Below are 21,881 nucleotides of genomic sequence, written 5' to 3' on the forward strand. Positions count from 1 at the left end.
GATTAACACTGAACCCTGTGGGAGTCTCAGTGATTAACACTGAACCCTGTGGGAGTCTCAGTGATTAACACTGAACCCTGTTGGAGTCTCAGTGATTAACACTGAACCCTGTGGGAGTCTCAGTGATTAACACTGAACCCTGTGGGAGTCTCAGTGATTAACACTGAGCCCTGTGGGAGTCTCAGTGATTCACACTGAACCCTGTGGGAGTCTCAGTGATTAACACTGAACCATATGGGAGTCTCAATGATTAACACTGAACCCTGTGGGAGTCTCAATGATTAACATTGAACCCTATGGGAGTCTCAATGATTAACACTGAACCCTGTGGGAGTCTCAATGATTAACACTGAACCCTGTGGGAGTCTCAGTGATTAACACTGAACCCTGTGGGAGTCTCAGTGATTAACACTGAACCCTGTGGGAGTCTCAGTGATTAACACTGAACCCTGTGGGAGTCTCAGTGATTAACACTGAGCCCTGTGGGAGTTTCAGTGATTCACACTGAACCCTGTGGGAGTCTCAGAGATTAACACTGAACCCTGTGGGAGTCTCAGAGATTAACACTGAACCCTGTGGGAGTCTCAATGATTAACATTGAACCCTATGGGAGTCTCAATGATTAACACTGAACCCTGTGGGAGTCTCAATGATTAACACTGAACCCTGTGGGAGTCTCAGTGATTAACACTGAACCCTGTGGGAGTCTCAGTGATTAACACTGAACCCTGTGGGAGTCTCAGTGATTAACACTGCACCCTATGGGAGTCTCAGTGATTAACACTGAGCCCTGTGGGAGTCTCAGAGATTAACACTGAACCCTGTGGGAGTCTCAGTGATTAACACTGAACCCTGTGGGAGTCTCAGTGATTAACACTGAACCCTGTGGGAGTCTCAGTAATTGATACTGAACCCTGTCGGAGTCTCAGTGATTAACACTGAACCCTATGGGAGTCTCAGTGATTAACACTGAACCCTGTGGGAGTCTCAGTGATTAACACTGAACCCTGTGGGAGTCTCAGTGATTAACATTGAACTCTGTGGGAGTCTCAGTGATTAACACTGAACCCTGTGGGAGTGTCAGTGATTAACACTGAACCCTATCGGAGTCTCAATGATTAACACGGAACCCTGTGGGAGTCTCAATGATTAACACTGAACCCTGTGGGATTCTCAGTGATTAACACTGAACCCTGTGGGAGTCTCACTGATTATCACTGAACCCTGTGGGAGTCTTAGTGATTAACACTGAACCCTGTGGGAGTCTCAGTGATTAACACTGAACCCTGTGGGAGTCTCAGTGATTAACACTGAACCCTGTGGGAGTCTCAGTGATTAACACTGAACCCTGTGGGAGTCTCAGTGATTAACACTGAACCCTATCGGAGTCTCAATGATTAACACGGAACCCTGTGGGAGTCTCAATGATTAACACTGAACCCTGTGGGATTCTCAGTGATTAACACTGAACCCTGTGGGAGTCTCACTGATTATCACTGAACCCTGTGGGAGTCTTAGTGATTAACACTGAACCCTGTGGGAGTCTCAGTGATTAACACTGAACCCTGTGGGAGTCTCAGTGATTAACACTGAACCCTGTGGGAGTCTCAGTGATTAACACTGAACCCTGTTGGAGTCTCAGTGATTAACACTGAGCCCTGTGGGAGTCTCAGTGATTCACACTGAACCCTGTGGGAGTCTCAGAGATTAACACTGAACCCTGTGGGAGTCTCAGAGATTAACACTGAACCCTGTGGGAGTCTCAATGATTAACATTGAACCCTATGGGAGTCTCAATGATTAACACTGAACCCTGTGGGAGTCTCAATGATTAACACTGAACCCTGTGGGAGTCTCAGTGATTAACACTGAACCCTGTGGGAGTCTCAGTGATTAACACTGAACCCTGTGGGAGTCTCAGTGATTAACACTGCACCCTATGGGAGTCTCAGTGATTAACACTGAGCCCTGTGGGAGTCTCAGAGATTAACACTGAGCCCTGTGGGAGTCTCAGTGATTAACACTGAACCCTGTGGGAGTCTCAGTGATTAACACTGAACCCTGTGGGAGTCTCAGTAATTAATACTGAACCCTGTCGGAGTCTCAGTGATTAACACTGAACCCTATGGGAGTCTCAGTGATTAACACTGAACCCTGTGGGAGTCTCAGTGATTAACACTGAACCCTGTGGGAGTCTCAGTGATTAACATTGAACTCTGTGGGAGTCTCAGTGATTAACACTGAACCCTGTGGGAGTGTCAGTGATTAACACTGAACCCTATCGGAGTCTCAATGATTAACACGGAACCCTGTGGGAGTCTCAATGATTAACACTGAACCCTGTGGGATTCTCAGTGATTAACACTGAACCCTGTGGGAGTCTCACTGATTATCACTGAACCCTGTGGGAGTCTTCATGATTAACACTGAACCCTGTGGGAGTCTCAGTGATTAACACTGAACCCTGTGGGAGTCTCAGTGATTAACACTGAACCCTGTGGGAGTCTCAGTGATTAACACTGAACCCTGTGGGAGTCTCAGTGATTAACACTGAACCCTGTTGGAGTCTCAGTGATTAACACTGAACCCTGTGGGAGTCTCAGTGATTAACACTGAACCCTGTGGGAGTCTCAGTGATTAACACTGAGCCCTGTGGGAGTCTCAGTAATTCACACTGAACCCTGTGGGAGTCTCAGTGATTAACACTGAACCATATGGGAGTCTCAATGATTAACACTGAACCCTGTGGGAGTCTCAGTGATTAACACTGAACCCTGTGGGAGTCTCAGTGATTAACACTGAACCCTGTGGGAGTCTCAGTGATTAACACTGAACCCTGTGGGAGTCTCACTGATTAACACTGAACCCTGTGGGAGTCTCAGCCTCTCTGTCTCCCTCTGTTGGTTGCTGCAGATATCAACGCGCCAAAGAAATGCCGCGCTCGCTACGGCCTGGATCAGCAGAACAACTGGTGTGGTCCCTGCAGGTGTGTAGCCTCGGTACACACACACAGACACATACACACAGACACACACACAGACACATACACACAGACACATACACACAGACACACACAGACACGCACAGACACATACACACAGACACATACACATAGACACATACACACAGACAGACAACAACAACCGCCATTCGCCACTAAGTGGCGGTGACGTCACCACGACGCTTATGCCAGGCTATGTGCACCGTGAGGCCACGTGAAGTGTCGAATCGCCCGCTGGCAGGAGGTCACTGGGCAGACCCAGGTGCCACGGGTTGACTGACTGAGATGACTGGCTGATGCACCACCTGTGCCCCCTACTGTGCCAACCTGCTGTGCTTTAGCCACCCGGCGCTCCGCTCGTTGTTGTGAGCGTCGCTCCTCCGCCCTCCGTTGTTGTTGGAGGGCGACTGCCTCCAACTGCCCAGTAGCATCCTTCACGAGCCTCCTCCACAGAGGCCGATCTTGACACCGCTGGTACCAGTCATCGGCAAGTCCACTCAGCCGGCAAAACAACCCCCTACCTCCTCGCGGTGCCGGACGGGCAACTCTGTCGTGGATAGCGCTGTGGGGGGAGATCCAATTTTGATTGGCTCCTCCCCTCATGGCATATGTGTCCACCACAGGGGCTAAACGGGGGCTCTGGACGGGTGCGAGGGGCTGGTAACCCCTTCACCTTCAATTAATTACCACGAAACCACGAATTAAACTGACAGACAGACACATACACACAGACACACACACAGACACACACACACAGACACACACACACACAGACACATACACACAGACACACACACAGACACATACACACAGACACATACACACAGTCACATACACACAGACACATACACACAGACACACACACAGTCACATACACACAGACACATACACACAGACACATACACACAGACACACACAGACACATACACAGACACACACACAGACACACACACAGACACACACACAGACACACAGACACACACACACACCTACACACAGACACACACACATACACACACACACACACACCTACACAGAGACACACACATAAACACACACACACAGATACACACACACACATAAACACAGACACACACAGATTTGCAGGATTCAGCCTCGATACAAAGACCCAGGGTGGTGATAATGGAGGTCGTGGTGATTGTGGAGGTGGCGGTGATGGTGGTGGTGATGGTGGTGGTCATGGTGGTGGTGATTGTGGAGGTGGTGGTGATGGTGGTGGTGATGGTGGTGGTGATGGTGATGGTGATTGTGGAGGTGATGGTGGTGGTGATGGTGGTAATAGTGGTGGTGGTGGTGGTGGTGATGGTGGTGGTGATGGTGGTGGAAGTGGTGATTGTGGAGGTGGTGGTGATGGTGGTGGTGATGGTGGAGGTGATGGTAATGGTGGTGGTGGTGGTGGTGGTGATGGTGGTGGTGATGGTGGTGGTGATGATGGTGGTGATAGTGGTGGTGATGGTGATGGTGGTGATAGTGGAGGTCGTGGTGATTGTAGAGGTGGTGGTGATGGTGGAGGTGGTGATGGTGGAGTTGGTGATGGTGGTGATAGTGGAGGTCGTGGTGATTGTGGAGGTGTTGGTGGTGATCGTGGTGGTGATGGTGGAGGTGGTGATGGTGGTGATGGTGGTGATGGTGGTGGTGGTGATCGTGGTGGTGATGGTGGAGGTGGTGATGGTGGAGGTGGTGATAGTGGAGGTCGTGGTGATGGTGTAGGTGGTGATGGTGGAGATGGTGGTGATGGTGGTGGTGGTGATGGTGGAGGTCTTGATGCTGGAGATAGTGGAGGTGGTGATGGTGGAGATGGTGGTGGTGATGGTGATGGTGGTGATTGTGGTGGTGGTGATGGTGGAGGTCTTGATGGTGGTGATGGTGGCGGTGAGGTGGTGATGTTGGTGGTGAGGTGGTGATGGTGGTGGTGATGGTGGAGGTCTTGATGGTGGTGATGGTGGCGGTGAGGTGGACTGTGTTGAGAAGCTCAGATGGAAGACAATGCCTCTGCATGTGAGTGTGGACGTGTGTACACGTGTGTGTGCACGTGTGTGTGTGTGTGTACACGTGTGTACACGTGTGTGTGTGTGTACACGTGTGTACACGTGTGTGTGTGTGTGTGTGCACGTGTGTGTACACGTGTGTGTGTGCACGTGTGTGTGTGTGTGTGTGCACGTGTGTGAACACGTGTGTGTGTGCACGTGTGTGAACACGTGTGTGTGTACACGTGTGTGTGTACACGTGTGTGTGTGCACGTGTGTCTGTGTGTGTGCACGTGTGTGTGTGTGTACACGTGTGTGTGTGTACACGTGTGTACACGTGTGTGTGTACACGTGTGTGTGTACACGTGTGTGCACGTGTGTGTGTGTGTGTACACGTGTGTGTGTGTGCACGTGTGTGTGTGTGTGTACACGTGTGTGTGTGTACACGTGTGTGTGCACGTGTGTGTGGACGTGTGTGTGTGTACACGTGTGTGTGTACACGTGTGTGTGTGTGCACGTGTGTGTGTGTGCACGTGTGTGTGTGTGCACGTGTGTGTGTGCACGTGTGTGTGTGTGTATACACGTGTGTGTGTGTACACGTGTGTGTGTGCACGTGTGTGTGTGCACATGTGTGTGCACGTGTGTGTGTGGACGTGTGTGTGTGTGTACACGTGTGTGTGTGTAACTCTTGTGTTGTACATGTCTCTGTGTATGTGTAACACTGTGTGTCTATGTCACCACCACCACCATCACCATCATCTCTACCTCCACCATCACCTACACCACCTCCACCGCCTCTACCACCACCTACACCACCTCCACAACCATCACCACCACCATTATCATCACCACCATCACCTCCACCACCATCACCACCGCCTCCACCACCTCCACCATCACCACCACCATCATCATCACCTCCACCACCATCACCTCCACCACCAACACCTCCACCACCACCACCTCTACCATCACCTCCACCACCACCTCCCACCATCACCTCCACCATCACCACCACCACCACCACCACCATCACCACCACCATCATCATCACCTCCACCACCATCACCACCACCAACACCACCACCACCTCCACCACCACCAACACCTCCACCAACACCTCCACCACCTCCACCATCACCACCACCTCCATAATCATCACCTCCACCACCATCAACACCACCACCTCCATCATCACCACCACCATCACCACCTCCACCATCACCACCACCATCACCACCATCACCACCACCATCACCTCCACCACCTCCACCATCACCTCCACCATCACCTCCACCATCACCACCACCACGACCACCACCACCATCACCACCACCATCACCACCTCCACCACCATCACCACCACCATCACCATCACCACCACCTCCACCACCACCATCACCACCACCACCATCACCTCCACCATCACCACCAACACCACCACCTCCACCATCACCACCTCCACCATCACCACCACCACCACCGCCACCTCCACCATCACCACCTCCACCACCATCACCACCTCCACCATCACCTCCACCATCACCTCCACCATCACCACCACCACCACCATCTTCTCTATGGGTCTGCTCCCTCCCCTCCCATCTCTGTGGCTTGTTACCTGCTGTTGTATCTCTGCTGTCTGTCTGCTGTGTCTCTGCTGTCTGTCTGTCTGCTGTCTGTCTGTCTGCTGTCTCTCTGCTGTATCTCTGCTGTCTATCTGCTGTATCTCTGCTGTCTGTCTATCTGCTGTCTGTCTGTCTGCTGTCTCTCTGCTGTATCTCTGCTGTCTGTCTGCTGTATCTCTGCTGTCTGTCCGCCGTCTGTCTGTCTGCTGCTGTCTCCTGCTGTCTGTCCGCTGCTGCCCGTCCGCCTGCTGTCCCTGTCCCCCCGTGCGTCCCCCTCAGAAGGAAGAAACGTTGTGCACGCTACATGGGCGGCGGCGGCGGCGGCGGCGGCGGCCGCCGTGCCGGAGCCAGCGCCACGGACGACGGCCGCCCCCCCGGCTCCGACTACGACGACGAAGACGACGACGACGACGACGACGAGGACGAGGAGGAGGAGGAGGAGGAGGAGGAGGACGAGGAGGAGGTGGCGGAGGAGGTGGAGGACGCAGCACGGGCGGCGCCCGTCACAATGAGGATGATGATGATGGACGGTTGCAACCGATCGCGGCAATCGCATCCCTCGCGACCCTCGCAACCCTCGCAACCGCCGCAACCGCCGCAACCGCCTCAACCGCCCCACCACCTCCGCCGCTCCCCGACTGCACCGGGGCCGCTGCCTCCGCCGGCGGTTCCCCAGGCCAGGATTTCCCAGCATGCACCGGGGCATGTCCAGGCGGCCGCGGCTGGGGCTTCCCAGAATGCCTTGCAACAGGGCCGTGCGCTGCCGCTGCTGCCCAAGATGGAGGTGAGGGCTCAGTGATAAAGAATTCCCATAGGGATCTGTGTTAAAGGTTCCCCATAGACTTCAATGTTAAAGGTTCCCCATAGACTTCAATGTTAAACGTTCCCCATAGACTTCAATGTTAAAGGTTCCCCATAGATTTCAATGTTAAAGTTTCCCATAGACTTCAATGTTAAAGTCTCCCCATAGACTTCAATGTTAAAGTTTCCCATAGACTTCAATGTTAAAGGTTCCCATAGACTTCAATGTGAAATCCTCCCATAGACTTCAATGTTAAAGTTTCCCATAGACTTCAATGTTAAAGTCTCCCAAAGACTTCAATGTTAAAGTCTCCCCATAGACTTCAATGTTAAAGTTTCCCATAGACTTCAATGTTAAAGTCTCCCATAGACTTCAATGTTAATGTCTCCCCATAGACTTCAATGTTAAAGTTTCCCATAGACTTCAATGTTAAAGTTTCCCATAGACTTCAATGTTAAAGGTTCCCATAGACTTCAATGTTAAAGGCTCCCATAGTCTTCAATGTTAAATCCTCCCATAGACTTCAATGATAAAGTCTCCCATAGACTTCAATGTTAAAGTTTTCCATAGACTTCAAAGTTAAAGGTTCCCATAGACTTCAATGTTACAGTCTCCCCATAGACTTCAATGTTAAAGTCTCCCATAGACTTCAATGTTAAAGGCTCCCATAGACTTCAATGTTAAAGTCTCCCCATAGACTTCAATGTTAAAGGCTCCCATAGACTTCAGTGTTAAATCCTCCCATAGACTTCAATGTTAAAGGTTCCCATAGACTTCAATGTTAAAGGTTCCCATAGACTTCAATGTTAAAGTCTCCCCATAGACTTCAATGTTAAAGGCTCCCATAGACTTCAGTGTTAAATCCTCCCATAGACTTCAATGTTAACGTTTCCCATAGACTTCAATGTTAAAGTCTCCCCATAGACTTCAATGTTAAATCCTCCCATAGACTTCAATGTTAAAGGTTCCCATAGACTTCAATGTTAAAGTCTCCCCATAGACTTCAATGTTAGGCTCCCATAGACTTCAGTGTTAAATCCTCCCATAGACTTCAATGATAAAGTTTCCCTTAGACTTCAATGTTAAAGGCTCCCATAGACTTCAGTGTTAAATCCTCCCTTAAACTTCAATGTTAAAGTTTCCCATAGACTTCAATGTTAAAGTCTCTCATAGACTTCAATGTTAAAGTCTCCCCATAGACTTCAATGTTAAATCCTCCCATAGACTTCAATGTTAAAGTCTCCCCATAGACTTCAATGTTAAAGTCTCCCATGGACTTCAATGTTAAAGTCTCCCATAGACTTCAATATTAAAGTCTCCCCATAGACTTCAATGTTAAAGTCTGCCCATAGACTTCAATGTTAAAGTCTCCCCATAGACTTCAATGTTAAAGTTTCCCCATAGACTTCAATGTTAAAGTTTCCCCATAGACTTCAATGTTAAAGTTTTCCCATAGACTTCAATGTTAAAGTTTTCCATAGACTTCAATGTTAAAGGTTCCCATAGACTTCAATGTTACAGTCTCCCCATAGACTTCAATGTTAAAGTCTCCCATAGACTTCAATGTTAAAGGCTCCCATAGACTTCAATGTTAAAGTCTCCCCATAGACTTCAATGTTAAAGGCTCCCATAGACTTCAGTGTTAAATCCTCCCATAGACTTCAATGTTAACGTTTCCCATAGACTTCAATGTTAAAGTCTCCCCATAGACTTCAATGTTAAATCCTCCCATAGACTTCAATGTTAAAGGTTCCCATAGACTTCAATGTTAAAGTCTCCCCATAGACTTCAATGTTAGGCTCCCATAGACTTCAGTGTTAAATCATCCCATAGACTTCAATGATAAAGTTTCCCTTAGACTTCAATGTTAAAGGCTCCCATAGACTTCAGTGTTAAATCCTCCCTTAGACTTCAATGTTAAAGTTTCCCATAGACTTCATTGTTAAAGTTTCTCATAGACTTCAATGTTAAAGTCTCCCCATAGACTTCAATGTTAAATCCTCCCATAGACTTCAATGTTAAAGTCTCCCCATAGACTTCAATGTTAAAGTCTCCCATAGACTTCAATATTAAAGTCTCCCCATAGACTTCAATGTTAAAGTCTGCCCATAGACTTCAATGTTAAATGGTTCCATAGACTTCAATGTTAAAGTATCCCATAGACTTCAATGTTAAATTTTCCCATAGACTTCAATGTTAAAGTCTCCCCATAGACTTCAATGTTACAGTCTCCCATAGCCTTCAATGTTAAAGCCTCCCATGGACTTGAATGTTAAAGTCTCCCATAGACTTCAATATTAAAGTCTCCCCATAGACTTCAATGTTAAAGTCTCCCCATAGACTTCAATGTTAAAGTCTTCCCATAGACTTCAATGTTAAAGGTTCCCATAGACTTCAATGTTAAAGTCTCCCCATAGACTTCATTGTTAAAGTCTCCCATAGACTTCAATGTTAAAGTCTCCCTTTGACTTCAATGTTAAAGTCTCCCCATAGACTTCAATGTTAAATCCTCCCATAGACTTCAATGTTAAAGTCTCCCATAGACTTCAATGTTAAATCCTCCCATAGACTGCAATGTTATAGGTTGCCATAGACTTCAATGTTAAAGTCTCCCCATAGACTTCAATGTTAAAGGCTCCCATAGACTTCAGTGTTAAATCCTCCCAAAGACTTCAATGTTAAAGTTTCCCATAGACTTCAATGTTAAAGTCTCTCATAGACTTCAATGTTAAAGTCTCCCCATAGACTTCAATGTTAAATCCTCCCATAGACTTCAATGTTAAAGGTTCCCATAGACTTCAATGTTAAAGTCTCCCCATAGACTTCAGTGTTAAATCTTCCCATAGACTTCAATGTTAAAGTTTCCCATAGACTTCAATGTTAAAGTCTCTCATAGACTTCAATGTTAAATTCTCCCCATAGACTTCAATGTTAAAGGCACCCATAGACTTCAGTGTTAAATCCTCCCATAGACTTCAATGTTAAAGTTTCCCATAGACTTCAGTGTTAAGTCCTCCCTTAGACTTCAATGTTAAAGTTTCCCATAGACTTCAGTGTTAAAGTCTCACCATACACTTCAATGTTAAAGGCTCCCATAGACTTCAATGTTAAAGGTTCCCATAGACTTCAATGTTAAAGTCTCCCCATAGACTTCAATGTTAGGCTCCCATAGACTTCAGTGTTAAATCCTCCCATAGACTTCAATGATAAAGTTTCCCTTAGACTTCAATGTTAAAGCCTCCCATAGACTTCAGTGTTAAATCCTCCCTTAGACTTCAATGTTAAAGTTTCCCATAGACTTCAATGTTAAAGTCTCTCATAGACTTCAATGTTAAAGTCTCCCCATAGACTTCAATGTTAAATCCTCCCATAGACTTCAATGTTAAAGTCTCCCCATAGACTTCAATGTTAAAGTCTCTCATAGACTTCAATGTTAAAGTCTCCCATGGACTTCAATGTTAAAGTCTCCCATAAACTTCAATATTAAAGTCTCCCCATAGACTTCAATGTTAAAGTCTGCCCATAGACTTCAATGTTAAAGGGTTCCATAGACTTCAATGTTAAAGTCTCCCATAGACTTCAATGTTAAAGTTTCCCATAGACTTCAATGTTAAAGTCTCCCCATAGACTTCAATGTTAAAGTCTCCCATATACTTCAATGTTAAAGTCTCCCATGGACTTCAATGTTTAAGTCTCCCATAGACTTCAATATTAAAGTCTCCCCATAGACTTCAATGTTAAAGTCTCCCCATAGACTTCAATGTTAAAGTCTTCCCATAGACTTCAATGTTAAAGGTTCCCATAGACTTCAATGTTAAAGTCTCCCCATAGACTTCATTGTTAAAGTCTCCCATAGACTTCAATTTTAAAGTCTCCCTTTGACTTCAATGTTAAAGTCTCCCCATAGACTTCAATGTTAAATCCTCCCATAGACTTCAATATTAAAGTCTCCCATAGACTTCAATGTTAAATCCTCCCATAGACTGCAATGTTAAAGGTTGCCATAGACTTAAATGTTAAAGTCTCCCCATAGACTTCAATGTTAAAGGCTCCCATAGACTTCAGTGTTAAATCCTCCCATAGACTTCAATGTTAAAGTTTCCCATAGACTTCAATGTTAAAGTCTCTCATAGACTTCAATGTTAAAGTCTCCCCATAGACTTCAATGTTAAATCCTCCCATAGACATCAATGTTAAAGGTTCCCATAGACTTCAATGTTAAAGTCTCCCCATAGACTTCAGTGTTAAATCCTCCCATAGACTTCAATGTTAAAGTTTCCCATAGACTTCAATGTTAAAGTCTCTCATAGACTTCAATGTTAAATTCTCCCCATATACTTCAATGTTAAAGGCACCCATAGACTTCAGTGTTAAATCCTCCCATAGACTTCAATGTTAAAGTCTCCCATAGACTTCAATATTAAAGTCTCCCCATAGACTTCAATGTTAAAGTCTGCCCATAGACTTCAATGTTAAATGGTTCCATAGACTTCAATGTTAAAGTCTCCCATAGACTTCAATGTTAAAGTTTCCCATAGACTTCAGTGTTAAATCCTCCCATAGACTTCAATGATAAAGTTTCCCTTAGACTTCAATGTTAAAGGCTCCCATAGACTTCAGTGTTAAATCCTCCCTTAGACTTCAATGTTAAAGTTTCCCATAGACTTCAATGTTAAAGTCTCTCATAGACTTCAATGTTAAAGTCTCCCCATAGACTTCAATGTTAAATCCTCCCATAGACTTCAATGTTAAAGTCTCCCCATAGACTTCAATGTTAAAGTCTCTCATAGACTTCAATGTTAAAGTCTCCCATGGACTTCAATGTTAAAGTCTCCCATAGACTTCAATATTAAAGTCTCCCCATAGACTTCAATGTTAAAGTCTGCCCATAGACTTCAATGTTAAAGGGTTCCATAGACTTCAATGTTAAAGTCTCCCATAGACTTCAATGTTAAAGTTTCCCATAGACTTCAATGTTAAAGTCTCCCCATAGACTTCAATGTTAAAGTCTCCCATATACTTCAATGTTAAAGTCTCCCATGGACTTCAATGTTTAAGTCTCCCATAGACTTCAATATTAAAGTCTCCCCATAGACTTCAATGTTAAAGTCTCCCCATAGACTTCAATGTTAAAGTCTTCCCATAGACTTCAATGTTAAAGGTTCCCATAGACTTCAATGTTAAAGTCTCCCCATAGACTTCATTGTTAAAGTCTCCCATAGACTTCAATTTTAAAGTCTCCCTTTGACTTCAATGTTAAAGTCTCCCCATAGACTTCAATGTTAAATCCTCCCATAGACTTCAATATTAAAGTCTCCCATAGACTTCAATGTTAAATCCTCCCATAGACTGCAATGTTAAAGGTTGCCATAGACTTAAATGTTAAAGTCTCCCCATAGACTTCAATGTTAAAGGCTCCCATAGACTTCAGTGTTAAATCCTCCCATAGACTTCAATGTTAAAGTTTCCCATAGACTTCAATGTTAAAGTCTCTCATAGACTTCAATGTTAAAGTCTCCCCATAGACTTCAATGTTAAATCCTCCCATAGACATCAATGTTAAAGGTTCCCATAGACTTCAATGTTAAAGTCTCCCCATAGACTTCAGTGTTAAATCCTCCCATAGACTTCAATGTTAAAGTTTCCCATAGACTTCAATGTTAAAGTCTCTCATAGACTTCAATGTTAAATTCTCCCCATAGACTTCAATGTTAAAGGCACCCATAGACTTCAGTGTTAAATCCTCCCATAGACTTCAATGTTAAAGTCTCCCATAGACTTCAATATTAAAGTCTCCCCATAGACTTCAATGTTAAAGTCTGCCCATAGACTTCAATGTTAAATGGTTCCATAGACTTCAATGTTAAAGTCTCCCATAGACTTCAATGTTAAAGTTTCCCATAGACTTCAATGTTAAAGTCTCCCCATAGACTTCAATGTTACAGTCTCCCATAGCCTTCAATGTTAAAGTCTCCCATGGACTTCAATGTTAAAGTCTCCCATAGACTTCAATATTAAAGTCTCCCCATAGACTTCAATGTTAAAGTCTCCCCATAGACTTCAATGTTAAAGTCTTCCCATAGACTTCAATGTTAAAGGTTCCCATAGACTTCAATGTTAAAGTCTCCCCATAGACTTCATTGTTAAAGTCTCCCATAGACTTCAGTGTTAAAGTCTCCCTTTGACTTCAATGTTAAAGTCTCCCCATAGACTTCAATGTTAAATCCTCCCATAGACTTCAATGTTAAAGTCTCCCATAGACTTCAATGTTAAATCCTCCCATAGACTGCAATGTTAAAGGTTGCCATAGACTTCAATGTTAAAGTCTCCCCATAGACTTCAATGTTAAAGGCTCCCATAGACTTCAGTGTTAAATCCTCCCATAGACATCAATGTTAAAGGTTCCCATAGACTTCAATGTTAAAGTCTCCCCATAGACTTCAGTGTTAAATCCTCCCATAGACTTCAATGTTAAAGTTTCCCATAGACTTCAATGTTAAAGTCTCTCATAGACTTCAATGTTAAATTCTCCCCATAGACTTCAATGTTTAAGGCACCCATAGACTTCAGTGTTAAATCCTCCCATAGACTTCAATGTTAAAGTCTCCCATAGACTTCAATATTAAAGTCTCCCCATAGACTTCAATGTTAAAGTCTGCCCATAGACTTCAATGTTAAATGGTTCCATAGACTTCAATGTTAAAGTCTCACATAGACTTCAATGTTAAAGTTTCCCATAGACTTCAATGTTAAAGTCTCCCCATAGACTTCAATGTTACAGTCTCCCATAGCCTTCAATGTTAAAGTCTCCCATGGACTTCAATGTTAAAGTCTCCCATAGACTTCAATATTAAAGTCTCCCCATAGACTTCAATGTTAAAGTCTCCCCATAGACTTCAATGTTAAAGTCTTCCCATAGACTTCAATGTTAAAGGTTCCCATAGACTTCAATGTTAAAGTCTCCCCATAGACTTCATTGTTAAAGTCTCCCATAGACTTCAATGTTAAAGTCTCCCTTTGACTTCAATGTTAAAGTCTCCCCATAGACTTCAATGTTAAATCCTCCCATAGACTTCAATGTTAAAGTCTCCCATAGACTTCAATGTTAAATCCTCCCATAGACTGCAATGTTAAAGGTTGCCATAGACTTCAATGTTAAAGTCTCCCCATAGACTTCAATGTTAAAGGCTCCCATAGACTTCAGTGTTAAATCCTCCCATAGACTTCAATGTTAAAGTTTCCCATAGACTTCAATGTTAAAGTCTCTCATAGACTTCAATGTTAAAGTCTCCCCATAGACTTCAATGTTAAATCCTCCCATAGACTTCAAGGTTAAAGGTTCGCATAGACTTCAATGTTAAAGTCTCCCCATAGACTTCAGTGTTAAATCCTCCCATAGACTTCAATGTTAAAGTTTCCCATAGACTTCAATGTTAAAGTCTCTCATAGACTTCAATGTTAAATTCTCCCCATAGACTTCAATGTTAAAGGCACCCATAGACTTCAGTGTTAAATCCTCCCATAGACTTCAATGTTAAAGTTTCCCATAGACTTCAGTGTTAAGTCCTCCCTTAGACTTCAATGTTAAAGTTTCCCATAGACTTCAATGTTAAAGTCTCCCCATACACTTCAATGTTAAAGGCTCCCATAGACTTCAGTGTTAAATCCTCCCATAGACTTCAATGTTAACGTTTCCCATAGACTTCAATGTTAAAGTCTCCCCATAGACTTCAATGTTAAATCCTCCCATAGACTTCAATGTTAAAGGTTCCCATAGACTTCAATGTTAAAGTCTCCCCATAGACTTCAATGTTAGGCTCCCATAGACTTCAGTGTTAAATCCTCCCATAGACTGCAATGATAAAGTTTCCCTTAGACTTCAATGTTAAAGGCTCCCATAGACTTCAGTGTTAAATCCTCCCTTAGACTTCAATGTTAAAGTTTCCCATAGACTTCAATGTTAAAGTCTCTCATAGACTTCAATGTTAAAGTCTCCCCATAGACTTCAATGTTAAATCCTCCCATAGACTTCAATGATAAAGTCTCCCCATAGACTTCAATGTTAAAGTCTCTCATAGACTTCAATGTTAAAGTCTCCCATGGACTTCAATGTTAAATTCTCCCATAGACTTCAATATTAAAGTCTCCCCATAGACTTCAATGTTAAAGTCTGCCCATAGACTTCAATGTTAAAGGGTTCCATAGACTTCAATGTTAAAGTCTCCCATAGACTTCAATGTTAAAGTTTCCCATAGACTTCAATGTTAAAGTCTCCCCATAGACTTCAATGTTAAAGTCTCCCATAGACTTCAATGTTAAAGTCTCCCATGGACTTCAATGTTTAAGTCTCCCATAGACTTCAATATTAAAGTCTCCCCATAGACTTCAATGTTAAAGTCTCCCCATAGACTTCAATGTTAAAGTCTTCCCATAGACTTCAATGTTAAAGGTTCCCATAGACTTCAATGTTAAGGTCTCCCCATAGACTTCATTGTTAAAGTCTCCCATAGACTTCAATTTTAAAGTCTCCCTTTGACTTCAATGTTAAAGTCTCCCCATAGACTTCAATGTTAAATCATCCCATAGACTTCAATGTTAAAGTCTCCCATAGACTTCAATGTTAAATCCTCCCATAGACTGCAATGTTAAAGGTTGCCATAGACTTAAATGTTAAAGTCTCCCCATAGACTTCAATGTTAAAGGCTCCCATAGACTTCAGTGTTAAATCCTCCCATAGACTTCAATGTTAAAGTTTCCCATAGACTTCAATGTTAAAGTCTCTCATAGACTTCAATGTTAAAGTCTCCCCATAGACTTCAGTGTTAAATCCTCCCATAGACTTCAATGTTAAAGTTTCCCATAGACTTCAATGTTAAAGTCTCTCATAGACTTCAATGTTAAATTCTCCCCATAGACTTCAATGTTAAAGGCACCCATAGACTTCAGTGTTAAATCTTCCCATAGACTTCAATGTTAAAGTTTCCCATAGACTTCAGTGTTAAAGTCTCTCATAGACTTCAATGTTGAAGTCTCCCCATAGACTTCAATGTTAAATCCTCCCATAGACTTCAATGTTAAAGGTTCCCATAGACTTCAATGTTAAAGTCTCCCCATAGACTTCAATGTTAAAGGCTCCCATAGACTTCAATGTTAAAGTTTCCCATAGACTTCAATGTTAAAGTTTCCCATAGACTTCAATGTTAAAGTCTCCCCATAGACTTCAATATTAAAGTCTCCCATAGACTTCAATGTTAAAGTTTCCTATAGACTTCAATGTTAAAGTCTCCCATATACTTCAATGTTAAAGTCTCCCATAGATTTCAATGTTAAAGGTTCCCATAGACTTCAATGTTAAAGGCTCCCCATAGACTTCAATGTTAAAGTCTCCCCATAGACTTTAATGTTAAAGTCTCCCCATAGACTTCAGTGTTAAATCCTCCCATAGACTTCAATGTCAAAGTCTCCCATAGATTTCAATGTTAAAGTCTCCCCATAGACTTCAATGTTAAATCCTCCCATAGACTTCACTGTTAAAGTCTCCCATAGACTTCAATGTTAAAGGTTCCCATAGACTTCAATGTTAAAGTCTCCCATAGACTTCAATGTTAAAGGTTCCCCATAGACTTCAATGTTAAAGTCTCCCCATACACTTCAATGTTAAAGTCTCCCATAGACTTCAATGTTAAAGTCTCCCATAGACTCCAATGTTAAAGTCTCCCATAGACTTCAATGTTAAATCCTCCCATAGACTTCAATGTTAAAGGTTCCCATAGACTTCAATGTTAAAGGCTCCCATAGACTTCAGTGTTAAATCCTCCCATAGACTTCAATGTTAAAGTTTCCCATAGACTTCAATGTTAAAGTCTCCCATAGACTTAAATGTTAAAGGTTCCCATAGACTTCAATGTTAAAGTCTCTCATAGACTTCAATGTTAAAGTCCTCCCATAGACTACAACTACAAATCTCAGTGGGGCCCTCCCTCGTCAAATAAAACATCAGTTTAGTTGTGTTAGCTTCATTAAGGATTGAACAGTTTTACAATATAATTGTATCTCCTTCTCACTGTCATCCCTCCCGCCCTCCCTTCCCACAATTCCCTGCAGGGCCCCGACGCTACCCAGAATCCCGCGGGGGAGCGCCCTGGGGCGACAGGAGCCGGCGAGGCCGGTCCCATGTCCCTGTCAGACAAACCTCATCATCATCCTGCTCATCATCAACATCATCATCATCATCAGCATCCTGCTCAACAACATCATCATCAGCATCCTGCTCATCAACATCATCATCAGCATCCTGCTAATCATCACCATCATCATCAGCATCCCGCTCATCATCAACATCATCATCAGCATCCCGCTCATCATCAACATCATCAGCATCCCGCTCATCATCAACACCGTCCCGAGACCCCTCCGGGAACCAGGGTAACGGCTCAATCTCAGCCTCTGTCACTCGTCACGTCGAAGGGGCCGCCGCCGCCGCCAGCGTCACCGCCTCCACCGCCTCAGCCGCCGTCGCCATCGCCGGCGTCGTCCTCCTGACGGCCGGGACCAGCGGAGGAGAGTCGACCGAAAGCTTCCGCGGCCGATGCCAAGAGGATCCGGAGTCAAACGTCCGGAGACATTTTGCTGCGTCTTGTACTACTGCTCCTCCTCCTCCTCCTTGTTACAATAATAATAATAATTATTATTATTATACTACTGCCGTTCTCACGGTGTGGTGGTAGCGACACAAAACAATCAAAACTAGAAACAATTTTTATTTTTCACTTCACATTTTATAAACCCCCTCCACCTCATCGTCAATGTAGTACTACTACTACATTGACGATGATAGTAGCACTACTGCTACAACGACGATGGTAGTACTACTACTGCTACATCGACAATGATAGTACTACTACTACATCGACAATGATAGTACTACTACTACATCGACAATGGTAGTACTACTACTACTACATCGACGATGATAGTAGTGCTACTACTACTACATCGACAATGATAGTAGTAGTACTACATCGACAACGATAGTACTACTACTATTACATCGACAATGATAGTAGTACTACTACTACATCGACAATAATAGTACTACTACTACACCGACGATGATAGTTGTACTACTACTACTTCGACAATGATAGTAGTACTACTACTGCTACATCGACGATGATAGTACTACTACTATTACATCGACGATGATAGTAGTACTACTACATCGACGATGATAGTACTACTACTACATCGACAATGATAGTACTACTACCACATCGACAATGATAGTAGTACTACTACTGCTACATCGAAGATGATAGTACTACTACTACTATTACATCGACGATGATAGTAGTAGTACTACATCGACGATGATAGTACTACTACTACATCGACGAGTAGTACTACTATCATATATACTACTATCATAATGCTACTACTAGTAGTACTACTACGTCGACGCCGATATTAGTACTACTATCGTCGCTGATGTAGTAGTAGTAGTAGTACTACTAGTAGTACTATCATCGGCGACGATAGTACTACTACCACTACTATGTAGTACGACTACTGCTGGTAGCAGTGCTACTACGTTATTGTCGTCACGGTCGTCTTCATTGTCATCGTCATCATCTTCTGCAGGGATCCATACTCTTTGATTCTTCCTGGGAGATGTTGACTAACTCGCCTGGTGTACAGGAGGCCGTGGGTTCCATCCCGTGATCCTGACGATACGCTGCCGCTGCTGCTGTATATTTGGAATCTGCGTCTCTCTCTCTCACCGTTACGATGACTGCGTGGATTCTTACTCCGGGTCTAACTCCACATTTAAAACATTGACGTCTCTACTCCCTGGCTCTCTCGGTAAAGTCATCACGTAGGTGGTAAACAAGATGAGTTGAATCGCGACGTTGCGGGCGCAGCACAAGCGTTCGCCATCAGGCGAAAACGACCACGGTTAATGAACAAAATTTCTGAAGTGGGCAAAGGGAGGCTGCTTGTGACACGAGGCTATATATATATGTAAGAGAGGATAAGGGGGGGGGGGGGGGGGTGTGGGGCAGTGGCGAAGTGTAGGATTCAACACGAGCGTGGTTAATAACGTCCTTCCAATGATTGCTCAGTTTGTATCCATCTTCTCGGTTGAAGTTGTGTCTGTGTTTATATACAGTGAGGGAAAAAAAGTATTTGATCCCCTGCTGATTTTGTACGTTTGCCCGCTGACAAAGATTTGATCGGTCTATAATTTAATGGTAGGTTTATTTAAACAGTGAGGGACAATAACAACAACAAAATCCAGAAAAACGCATATCAAAAATGTTATAAATTGATTTGCATTTTAATGAGGGAAATAAGTATTTGACCCCCTCTCAATCAGAAAGATTTCTGGCTCCCAGGTGTCTTTTATACAGGTAACGAGCTGAGATTAGGAGCACGCTCTTAAAGGGAGTGCTCCTAATCTCAGCTTGTTACCTGTATAAAAGACACCTGTCCACAGAAGCAATCAATCAGATTCCAAATTCTCCACCATGGCCAATACCAAAGAGCTCTCCAAAGAAGTCAGGGACAAGATTGTAGACCTACACAAGGCTGGAATGGGCTAGAAGACCATTGCCAAGCAGCTTGTTGAGAAGGTGACAACACTTGGTGCGATTATTCGCATGCAAGATCTCACCTCCTGGAGTTGCAGTGATCATAAGAACGGTGAGGAATCAGCCCAGATCTACACGGGAGGATCTGGTCAATGATCTCTAGGCAGCTGGGACCATAGTCACCAAGAAAACAATTGGTAACACTACGCCGTGAAGGACTGAAATCCTGCAGCGCCCGCAAGGTCCCCCTGCTCAAGAAAGCACATATACATGCCCGTCTGAAGTTTGCCAATGAACTTCTGAATGATTCAGAGGACAATTTGGTGAAAGTGTTGTGGTCAGATGAGACCAAAATGGAGCTCTTTAGCATCAACTCAACTCGCCGTGTTTGGAGGAGAAGGAATACTGCCTATGACCCCAAGATTACCATCCCCACCGTCAAACATGAAGGTGGAAACATGCTTTGGGGGTGTTTTTCTGCTAAGGGGACAGGAGAACTTCACCGCATCAAAGGGACGATGGACGGGGCCATGTACCGTCAAATCTTGGGTGAGAACCTCCTTCCCTCAGCCAGGGCATTGAAAATGGGTCGTGGATGGGTATTCCAGCATGACAATGACCCAAAACACACGGCTAAGGCAACAAAGGAGTGGCTCAAGAAGAAGCACATTAAGGTCCTGGAGTGGCCTAGCCAGTCTCCAGACCTTAATCCCATAGAAAATATGTGAAGGGAGCTGAAGGTTCAAGTTGCCAAACGTCAGCCTCGAAACCTTAATGACTTGGAGAAGATCTGCAAAGGGGAGTGGGACAAAATCCCTCCTGAGATGTGTGCAAACCTGGTGGCCAACTACAAGAAACGTCTGACCTCTGTGATTGCCAACAAGGGTTTTGCCACCAAGTACTAAGTCATGTTTTGCAGAGGGGTCAAATACTTATTTCCCTCATTAAAATGCAAATCAATGTATAACAGTTTTTGACATGCTTTTTTCTGGATTTTTTTGTTGTTATTCTGTCTCTCACTGTTCAAATAAACCTACCATTAAAATTATAGACTGATCATTTCTTTGTCAGTGGGCAAACGTACAAAATCAGCAGGGGATCAAATACTTTTTTTCCCTCAGTGTATCTGGATGGCTTCATGAACAAACCTTCCTATCTGAAACCTGATTCCCACCACCAACCGGCACAGAAGAATTCCCTCGTCAAAAGACTACACCATAGGGCCCACTGCATTTCTGACCAACACCACCTTGCCAGTAAACTGGAACACGTACACCAGGCCCTCAAGATGAATGGATACTCACGGCCTCCTGTACACCAGGCCAGTTAGTCAACATCTCCTAGTCACCGTGATGATGATGATGATGTGAGAGAGATGCAGACTCCAAATTTACAGCAGCAGGCATCGGGGTCACGGGATCGAACCCACGAACATCATGTACACCAGGCGAGGTAGTTAACATCTCCTAGTCACCGTGATGATGATGATGTGAGAGAGATGCAGACTCCAAATATACAGCAGCAGGCATCGGGGTCACGTGATCGAACCCACGAACCTCATGTACACCGGGCGAGGTCGTTAACATCTCGTAGAGTCACGGGACTTGAACCCACGACCTCCTGCAGACCAGACGAGGTAGTTAACATCTCCTAGTCACCATGATGATGATAATAGAGAGAGAGATGCAGACTCCAAATATACAGCAGCAGCAGCAGGCATAGTCAGGGTCACGGGATCGAACCCACGAACCTCCTGCACACCGGGCGTCGCTGACAACTTGAGGATTTTTTTTTACGAATCTCGTTTTAACGGACGATAATAAACAAAAAAAACACACAATGTGTATATATATACAGGGGTGCTTAAAAAAA

General features: G+C 44.1%; 1 protein-coding gene across 2 annotated transcripts in view; it reads left to right on the forward strand.

Annotated features, from left to right (window-relative positions):
* LOC116956914 (uncharacterized) overlaps positions 1 to 21,057 on the forward strand; it is a 114,254-nt gene extending 93,197 nt beyond the window's left edge. The window contains exons 16-18 of one of the 2 annotated variants that reach the window (XM_076054761.1): positions 2,914 to 2,986; positions 6,900 to 7,401; positions 17,524 to 21,057. In XM_076054761.1, the coding sequence (XP_075910876.1) occupies positions 2,914 to 2,986; positions 6,900 to 7,401; positions 17,524 to 17,961 (1,013 nt within the window). In that variant the 3' untranslated portion in view covers positions 17,962 to 21,057. Of the gene's footprint in view, positions 1 to 2,913; positions 2,987 to 6,896; positions 7,402 to 17,523 lie in introns of both variants that reach the window. The other variant, XM_076054760.1, reaches the window with a different exon arrangement.
* The last annotated feature ends 824 nt before the right edge of the window (positions 21,058 to 21,881 follow it).

This window comes from Petromyzon marinus, chromosome 68 (genome assembly GCF_048934315.1).
Source record: "Petromyzon marinus isolate PM22_M1 ecotype Great Lakes invasive population chromosome 68, UKy_Petmar_22M1.pri1.0, whole genome shotgun sequence".
Classification (NCBI taxonomy): Eukaryota; Metazoa; Chordata; class Hyperoartia; order Petromyzontiformes; family Petromyzontidae; genus Petromyzon; species Petromyzon marinus.